Genomic DNA, 10,202 nt, shown 5'->3' with positions numbered 1-10,202 from the left:
AATTCATAAAAGTTGTCGTGAAAGAGAAAGAAATTTTAAAGTGTATTTCATTAAAGTAATTGTTATTGACTATCTTCTGCAATGTTTTACTTTGCTGCTTTTGGAATACAGGAAACACTTTTGTATATGCAAAACTTTGTCACATTTATACTCATTTGTTTAATTTTGTATTTATTGAATTTTTCATATATCATTATAAATTATATTTAGTAATACACTTTACTTATACACAATCCTATGTGATTTTACATTACATATGAAAAGAACTTTGGAATTATAATTTTGTACTTCTTTTAATAATTGTTAATTAATGTATAATATTATAGATCCATATTAAGTACGCTGTATCCTGAAACTTCGTATACTGCCTTACATAGAGCATTAGAGAATTACTGTGATAGAAAATAATTTTATGTTATTTTATCTTCCTTTCTGTAGTGTTTGAAGTTTCCTTTCCACTCTCTGCTGAAACTTCTTTTTCTGGTTAGATTCATACTAGCCATTCTCACAGGTATGAGCTTATATTTTATTACTTTGGTTTGTTTTTAGCTTTTGAGTAAACATAATGGGCCACAGTTTATGTTTCTGATAGATACCTCGATGTCTCCTTTGTCTATTCACTTATTTCCCGATATATTGAGAGTCTATTTCTTGTTTAGTTTTGTAAATTTCTTATGTATCTTTAAAACAAGCCTATTTTCAAAAGCACATTATTAGAATAATTTCTCCATTCAGTAGATTTTCAAATAGTTTTATCCTAATACAAAAGAATCTTGCTTATACACTTATTGTTAGTGTTTGCTTATAACAGCAATGCTAATCTAATTATTGTAAAGAATGTGATTTTATTTAGTACAATATAAATAAAAATGTTTTCCAAATATGAAAGTTGCCTTACTGTTATGTAAAATAAAAGATACACTTCATGTCTATATATTAATTTTTCATGTTGGTATTATAACTTATTTTTCTTTTAAATAAAGTTATTTGTCAGAATTATATAGGTGCAAATTTGAATTTCTTATTGCATTTAAAATTAGAATTGATGAAAAGTATTGATATGGAAAGTTATATCGACAATATAGTGAGATAATACCATCTGCTATTACATAGAGTTGATAATTATGTCAATGACTTTTTTTATTTTTTGCTATTGGGTCACACCCGCGATGAACACAGGTTACTCCTGGCTTTGCACTCAGGAATTACTCCTGGCGATGTTTGGGGGACCATATCGGATGCTAGAAATTGAGCCTCAATCGGACAAGTGCAAGGCAGATGCTCTATTCGCTATGCTATTGCCCCAGCCCCATAATGCCAATGACTTATGAAGAGAAAACTGAATATGTTTTATCCACAGCAAGAGAGCGAATCAATAAAAAGTGAGCATAATATGCATATGCATAATATATCACCTTCAGTTATATAAAACTTACATATATAATTTAGAGGTGAGTCAATCACACAACAGTTTGTACTGATTTTTCACATTACTCAGGCATCATATTTTAGCAGGTTTCCAGAAAATAAATTTCATTTATTAAATAAATGAAATATAGGCTGGAATCAATGTATCTGCATTACAAGACTACAAATATTTCGTTTGTGTTTTGGTAATATAATGTTACCACATCACATCCACCACCAAGTTACTGATACCTCTCTTCTGAAGTATGAGTTTAGTCCACGGCCATACCACTCCAAACTTGCCCAATATTGTTTGTAGTATGAGATTATTCGGGCATAATTTAAGATTCTCTATGCTCTAATGTCGTATTAACTAGATTGTGCTGCCTGTTTGGAAAAGTGCTCCAGTTTCCCAAGGAATACAAAAGCAATGAACTCTCCTATTTCCACGTGACTGCAAATCCTGCCAGATTTTCTTCTTCCGATCTGAGGTAGGATTATTTCAATATGAAATTTACACTATTTTAAAGTTAAACTCTTCACATTTCAGGTAAGTTAATTTGTATTACTATAGAAATTATATTATTGTATTTATTGAGGGAGAAAATCTCGTGGTCTGGGACTAGCTTTGGAGTTAAAGGCATTAGAATACATGTTATAATGATTAATGACATTGTCTGAGGAACAAAAACAGAACAAATTTTAGTACAAATCCAAGTTAAAGTTCTACTTTCAAGGTTTCAGTAAGATTCTGATAGTTATAATAAAGGTAACATATGAAAATTAGAGATAACACAGCAGCACTATTGCTTTCTCTCTATTAGGAATGTAGAGCAACAAACATTGATTTTTTTCATTTTAGCATACAAAGAAATGCATGAAACAGGAAATATTAGAGGTATAAATGAAGCAGTATTTAATAATGATCCTGTAGAATTAAATAAATGTGAAGTTTCTGAGCCCACATTTCATTAGTTAGAACGACCATGAATTAGACACAAAATTGAACTCCTGTGTGTGGTGAAAGAAAATAAGTAGGGAGAAGGAAATTTTGAAACAAAAATAAAACAAAAGACCAAAAACAAAAAATTAAATAAATGAGCATATGATGCAAGCAAAAAATATAAACTATCATGAAATATAGTGGAAATGTCAAATTTAAGGGATTGCTAATACAAAGTGCCTAACTGTGGAGGAACAAGTTGGCTATGAGAAAGGCAGAACCTTACCTTCTAGAATATCTCTCCATATTCTGAGTAGTTATTGATAAAATATGCAAATTTAAACAAACACACAAAATTATTTAGATTATTACCATCCAAATATATGTCTTCATTGAATTTTAATTAAAACATTTGAAAGATAAAGTTTTAAACCCATTGAATGTCATGAGACTATCCCAAAGTACATAAAGCTCAAAAATAGGGGCTGGAGAGATAGCACAGCTGGTAGGGGGTTTGCCCTCAAGCAGCCGGTCCGGGTTCGATTCACAGCTTCCCATATGGTCCCCTGAGCACCGTCAGGAGTAATTCCTGAGTGCGTGAACCAGGAGTAACACCTGTGCATCACCAGGTGTGACCAAAACGGAAGCCAAAAAAAAAAAAAACCCTCAAAAATAGTCAAGTCAAAGAATTACACATTAATTGACATTTCTAACGAAAATCCTGGGTTGGAGCAATAGCACAGCGGGTAGGGCATTTGACTGCCTGCAACCAACAGAATTTGATTCCTCGGCCCCTCTTGGAGAGCCTGGCAAGATACCAAGACTATCTCGCCTGCATGGCAGAGCCTGGCAAGCTCCCATGGCATATTCAATATGCCAACAACAGTAACAACAAGTCTCACAATAGAGATGCTATTGGTGCCCACTCAAGCAAATCAATGAGCAAGGGGATGGCAGTGATACAGTGACAGTGAACAAAAATCCAAGTAAAAGTACCATTCTTTTCTTTATCCTTCTCTTATCTCTTCCCATTTTACACATTGATCAAGATATAGGACTGGATGAGAAATCACAAACCAGTAACCACATTTATCCTCATGGGATTGACAGATGACCCACAAATGCAGATGTGAAAGAAATGTTTCTTTACCATTCATTCATCTCTTCATTTTACACACAGATCAAGAGGACTCAGAAGCGAATAATGCAAAATCACACAGCGATAACCACATTCATCCTCGTGGGATTGACAGATGACCCACAACTGCAGATTCTACTTTTCATATTTCTACTTATCAACTACATGTTGAGTGCTGTTGGAAACCTTACTATCATTATACTCACCTTTATGGATGCCCACCTTAAAACTGCCATGTACTATTTTCTGCAAAACTTTTCCTTCTTAGAAATCTCATTCACATCTGCCTGTATCCCGAGATTCTTGTACAGTTTAGCAACAGGAGACAGAACCATTACCTATAATGCTTGTATGTCTCAGTTATTTTTCACAGACCTATTTGGAATAGTAGAATTTTTCCTTCTGGCAACTATGTCCTATGATCGTTATGTAGCCATCTGCAAACCCCTTCATTACATGACTATCATGAATCCCCTGGTCTGCAAAAAACTAATTTCTGGCTGTTGGATAATTACACTGTTGCTCTTAATTCCACCACTTGGCTATGGACTGACACTGGAATTCTGTGACACTGAAATCGACTATTTTGTTTGTGATGCTAATCCTCTCCTGAAGATCTCATGTTTTGATACAGAATTCATAGAGAAGATGGTTCTTTTTTGCTGTTCATTTATACTATTAGTGACTCTCACATTTGTGGTTTGGTCCTATGGAAGTATCATTCGCACGATACTTAGGTTCCCCTCTGCTCAGCAGAAGAAAAAGGCATTTTCTACCTGTTCCTCCCACTTCATTGTGGTTTCCATCAGTTATGGCAGCTGTATCTTCATCTATATCAAACCTTCGGCAAAAGATGAAATGGCTACTAATAAGGTCGCGTCAGTATTCATTACTTCCGTCTCTCCCATGTTAAACCCATTTATTTATACTCTGAGAAACAAACAAGTGAAAAATGCCTTGAATGACTTTCTAAAACGACTACTGTTCTTGGGGCCACAAAGATTTCACAGGGGTTAAGGAACTTGCCTTGCATGTAGCTGATCAGGGTTTTCTCAGGAGCACCGCTGAGAGTGATTCTTGAAAAACAAATCAAGCAATAAGCCCTGACACCTCCTGGTGTGCCTCCTTAAAAATAAGCAAAAAACACACAAAAAACTTACTGCTCTTAAGCAATTAAGAGCATGGTAGTTAAACATGCGGCAAACTCAAGCGTTATGCATTTAGTGCCTTTGTAATCTGTCTACATTTTATACCAGCATGATCAAGTCACTCTTCTCCATATAGACTAGCTTCTCTGACTAAAATAAAATGTAAAAACATCTAAATACAACTTATTTTATGAATCAATAATAATCTCTCCATATGTCTATGTAAATGATTTCATGTCTAGTCCGTATCTATTTGTCATGCCTATGTACGTTCATAAATAGTGAATAAAAAGTAACTTACAAATATTTATAATTAGATGAAAGTGAATAAATTTTAACCATAAAATGATTTACAAATTATCTCTGATTTCTATAATCTCTATCAAAAATTTTTGCATGGTCGTGTACTAACTACCTTTATCAGATGAAGTTTTTGTCAACATTTGCCTTGCAAATTGCTGACCTGAATTTGATCATAATCTGGTTGATTTTCTGCCTTCCTTTGTCTTTCCTCTAATAAATCTTTTCTAAAAAACCTTAATATATGTATGTCTGTGTCAGCATATGAAAACACACATATATGTATATATATATTTACTAAACTAATACTCTGATAAAATTGAGCAGATATCTAGCCTCATGAACTTCATATGAAAATCCACATTTGTTCCCTTGTACACATATGAGCACAGAGTCTCGAGTAATGCCTAAGCAATGGGTAGTGTCACTCAATAATAATTTCAAAATGTTTATATGGCGGTCATGAATTTAGTTCAAAGAATTGCAGTACATGGCTTGCATATTTCAAGAATTTTGCGAATATCACAGCCTCCTGATCCCTGTTTGGTGTAAAACTAATATAACACTCTCAAAAATTCACTGCCAGGCCAATGACCACTAAGAGAAAGAGTCTCCTGCAAAAAATGGAATCGGTTTTATTATTAAATAATCAAATATTTTAATATTATTTTAATAACTCTAGCACTGTCGTCCCATTGTTCAATGATTTGCTCAAGCAGGCAACAGTAATGTCTCCATTGTGACACTTGCTGTTACTGTTTTTGGCATATAGAATAAGCCACAGGTAGGGTGCCATGCTTTGTCATGGGGGCAGGAGACTCTCAGTAGTTTGCTAGGCTCTCCGAGAGGGACAGAGTAATTGAACCCGGATTGGCATCGCACAAGGCAAATGCCCTACCCACTGTACAATCATTTTAGTAGTATAATGTGGCATTAAATTTGTAATGTTTTGTTTTATTTAGCTGACCACCAAAGATAGAGAGGAAAATCTACCAATTTTATCATATTTTCAGAAATGAGCTAATAAATTTGGTGTCATATTTTTTCAGCATATAAAGTCAAAATAGTAGGACAAATCTAAAAAGTTACACTCTCAAGGGCTAGTACAGTTGGTAGGACACTTTTCTTGCAGTGGCCAATCCAAGCTATATCTCTGCATTCCATAAAGGGCAAAAGCACTCCAAGGAGTGATTTCTAAGTGCAAGACCAGAAGTCAGGCCTGAACATCAATGCGTATACCCCTTCCCCCAAAAAAGGCTAAAAAGTAAAACTATGAAATAGGATAGGTATGACTAATTTTGTTTAGGGAGTCGTACTGCTAGTTATTAAAAGTTTACAGAACTTGAGATGAATGAAATTGATGCTTATAAGTTACCAGGAGATTTTTGGAATTAAGTAGACACAATGTGCTTGAAAATTTTATTGTATCTAAATTTCAATAAATTTTATTGTATCTATATTTCTTTACTTCAAGAAAAGATGTTCATATCATGCATCAGGTATTCATGAGGCTTTAAAAAAAGTCACCTATGTAAAATGTTAATATGATAATAAGAACTTATCAAAAATATTAGAATAAAATATTTTTGTCTTTTGAGCAACAGTGTGGCTGTTCAGGGCGACCCCTGACTCAGTGCTACCAATGGTAGTGTGACCCAAGAGCCTCTATAGCATGGCAAGGATTTACCCAAGTTCAACCACACCGCTCTACTCACCATATTCCTAGCACTATATCATGGAATATTGTTTCTTTTGTTGTTTTTTAAGAAGTGGAGTTGGGTCACACCCAGTGATACTCAGGTATTTTTACTGACTCAGTGTTCAATAATTATACCTAGAAGCCTAGAGACACATATACTGTGCCAACTTAATGTTTATGCCTTTATATGCGTATAAAAAATAGAGAAAGTCTTATGTGGGCTCACTCTTGCTTCCTGAAAAATGTTTGTAGAGCTATAAACTTTCCTCTTAACACTGCTTTTGCCATTTCCCATAAGTTCTGGTAACTAGAGTCTTCATACTCTTTTTTTTCCAGTAATCTTTTGATTTCCTCTCTAAAGCCGCTGGTGTTTCAGTAGTTAACTTCCAAGTATTTGATTTGAATTTCTGTTTCTGTGTTTGAAACAAATCTACTTTCAGTGCAGTATGATATGAAAAGATTTTTGATGCAATTTCTTAGAAGTTAACTACTGAAAAACCATTGGCTTTTGAGAAGAAATTTTATGGAGGTATGTTCCGTGGGCCAGTATATAGTCTGCCTTGTAGAATGTTCCTTGCACACTTGAGAAGAATGTGCATATGCAGGATATACAAGACACTAGAAGAACTTGACAAGAAAAAAATTCTCCAACCCTATCATAAAATGGGTAGAAGAAATGAACAGAAACTTTTTCAAAAAATACAAATAACCATCAGGAACATGAAAAAATGCTGTACATTGCTAATTACCAGAGAGCTGCAAATCAAAACAACAGTCAGATATGTTCTTATCCACAGAAACTGGCACACATCAAAAAGAACAAGAACAACCAATGCTGGAACAGAGGCAGAGAGAAAGGGACTATCATTAATTGCTAGTGGGAATGCCAGCTGGCCTAGTCTTTCTGGAAAACAATATAGGTATTCCTCAAAAAATTGGATATTCAGTTTCCATATGACCAAGAATACCACTTCTGGAAATATATCCGGAGGATGCTAAAGAGCACAGTAAAAATGACATCAGCGTTTGAAGGAGTATTGCAGCACTGTTCACAATAGCCAGAATCTGGGAAACCAAGTTCGCAAGAACAGATGACTGCTTAAAGACACCTTGAAATAACTACACAATAGAATAATATGCAGCTGATAGAAATGATGAAGTCATGAAATTTGCTTTTAAGTGGATAGGCATAGGGAGTATCATGCTAAGTGAAATGAGTTAGAAAGACACATGTTAAGAAATAGAATGACTGCACTCAATGTGAACATAAAATAATATACTATGAGAGTTATACCGAAGGACAATTGAGACAGGGGATAGGAGGATTGCTCCATGGGTGGAAGTTGGCATCAAGGTGGAAGTTGTTTCCATGGTGAAAGAAGGCAGGTGGGCAAGAGAAGGGACCACTAAGTGATGATGGTAGCAGGGATCACTCGGGATGGAGATGTCTCCTTCAAGTAGAAAAGGACCAAACATGATGTCCTCTCAGTATCTGAATTGTTAACCATAGTGCCACAAAGTAGAGAGCACATAAAAAAGGAAGGTGCTTGCCACAGAGGCAGGGTGTGGGATGGGTGGGATTGGTGGTAAGGATACTGGGAACATTGGGGGCAGAAAATGTGCACTGCTGGAGGGATGGTTGTTTAATCATTGTAGGGTTGAAACTAAATCATGAAAAGCTTATAAACTATTTTACAGTGACTCATTAAAAATTTTAAAAGAAGTGGTACAGGGATAGTGTTTGAGGGCCTTAGGGCATTTGTTGGTTTGAGGATGCTATGAGTTTGTATTTCAACACCATCAAAAGTTGTTCTAAACACATAGCTGAAACCAAGATTAGAGCACAATAAAAACCAAGCACGATGCCGGTCGGAGATCATGCCATGTTAAGGAGCATACCACAGATCCTAATGGAATTGCAGGCACCACAAGATTCACAGAGTATTTTCAAGTAGAATCCAAGGAGCTTTAAGGACCAGGGAATGATAGGTAATCCTTGACACCACAGAGTTCTAACAGTACCGAATCCTCAGGTTTCTGCATTGTATTTCTGGTCCTTTTTTTAGTCTAGTCCTGGATGACTGAGTGTTACCCAATCACAGCATATATAAATAAAGCTTAACCCCAAAAAGAAAAATATATATGGGTATTTTATTGACTCTTCCCTAAGATTTGTGCATTTTTTCCCAATATGTTTCTATCCAATTGCTCTAAAGAATTGTATTCCTTTCATTAGAGGGCAGACTATACTATACAAAAAGTTGTTTTCTTCTAGATTTTGTTTTGTTTTGAGTCACATCTGACTGTGCTCAGGGCATCATCTTGACCCTGTGCTAAGGAGTCTCTCCTGATTGGGCCTCGGGAACCACATGTGGCATCAGGATAAAACTGATCTGGTGTCTACAAGATAAATATCTGACCCATCATACTATCTCTCAGGCATAGAATATTTTTTTTTATAGAGTTTTACCTAATAGTGCATAGGGCTCTATTTCAGGGTTTACTCCTGTAGGACTCACATGACCCACAAGCAGTGCTGGTGATTAAGCTGAGGTCAACCACAAAAAGTGCAGTCTCTTTGCCTATCCTACTATCTCTACCGCCCCATCAAATATGTATTTATTATCAAGAAAACTGGTCATTCTGTCTTCATGATAATAGTGGCTAGCACTTATATCTACGCATTTATAATGAAATTGAGTTATATTCAGTTTATACTTTGGTATCTGAGTTTAAAAGATTCCAGAATTATGGCTTTTCAACTGTCAACAGTTAAATTCTTGGTATCTAGGAAACTTATTATTCCTTGTCCCATAGGACATGGTTCCCAGTGATACCTTTGTTAGTCTTCGCCAAATTTCAGTTCTGTTAGTTTCATTAATGTGAAGTTTGGTCACAAAGGGCCATTTAGTATCCACAGAGGAACTTGCATACCATAAGAGATTGGTAACATAACATTTATCTTCAATTCTTAAAATGCTGTCTTTGGGCTAGAGTGATAGTACAGCAGGTCGGGTGAAGACCATGTATGTGCTCCTCCTGACTAGGCTCTTCAGCCCAGCCTGGGCATGACTCATCCCTGAGCACAGATCTAGGAGTAAACCCTGAGACCAGCCAGCTGTGTCTTCCCACTCCTGCTCTTCCCCATTCCACAATACACACATATATACAGACACAGACACACACACACAAACACACACACACACACACAACACATGCAACAGACGCATATAATCACAGACATACATTTTATCTTTGCTTAGAGTTATCAGATTGTATCAATTTCTGTATCTTTTAAAAATCCTCTTACACTTGCCAGACTTTTAAAGAAACATTCTATTTCAGTATTGAGGTATCAGAAATTATTTCCAAGGTTGAAAGTGAAATCGGCTCTTCAAGAGTGATTGTTTGTGGCAGTATTAACTGAAAATTTTGAGAGCACATTAATTTAAATACTGTAGTAACATGGAGGGACACTTATGAATATATTGGTATTATCAAGACACTTGCTTTGCAAAAGACCTTATTAATTTCACCTTAGGGTAAGTATATTTGTATTTTGTAATA

At 35.4% G+C, this 10,202-nt stretch overlaps 1 protein-coding gene across 1 annotated transcript; it reads left to right on the top strand.

Annotated features, from left to right (window-relative positions):
- Window positions 1-3,554: 3,554 nt before the first annotated feature.
- Window positions 3,555-4,505, top strand: LOC101559277 (olfactory receptor 6C2-like). The gene has a single exon (XM_004601884.3). The coding sequence runs from the start codon at window positions 3,555-3,557 to the stop codon at window positions 4,503-4,505; it is 951 nt and encodes a 316-aa protein (XP_004601941.1).
- Window positions 4,506-10,202: the final 5,697 nt, after the last annotated feature.

This window comes from Sorex araneus, chromosome 2 (genome assembly GCF_027595985.1).
Source record: "Sorex araneus isolate mSorAra2 chromosome 2, mSorAra2.pri, whole genome shotgun sequence".
Taxonomy (NCBI): Eukaryota; Metazoa; Chordata; class Mammalia; order Eulipotyphla; family Soricidae; genus Sorex; species Sorex araneus.
This window is presented reverse-complemented; position numbering and strand designations above follow the sequence as displayed.

Coding starts and splice junctions, on each gene's coding strand:
- LOC101559277 (XM_004601884.3), top strand. CDS start 3,555: ATGCAAAATCACACAGCGATAACCACATTCATCCTCGTGGGATTGACA.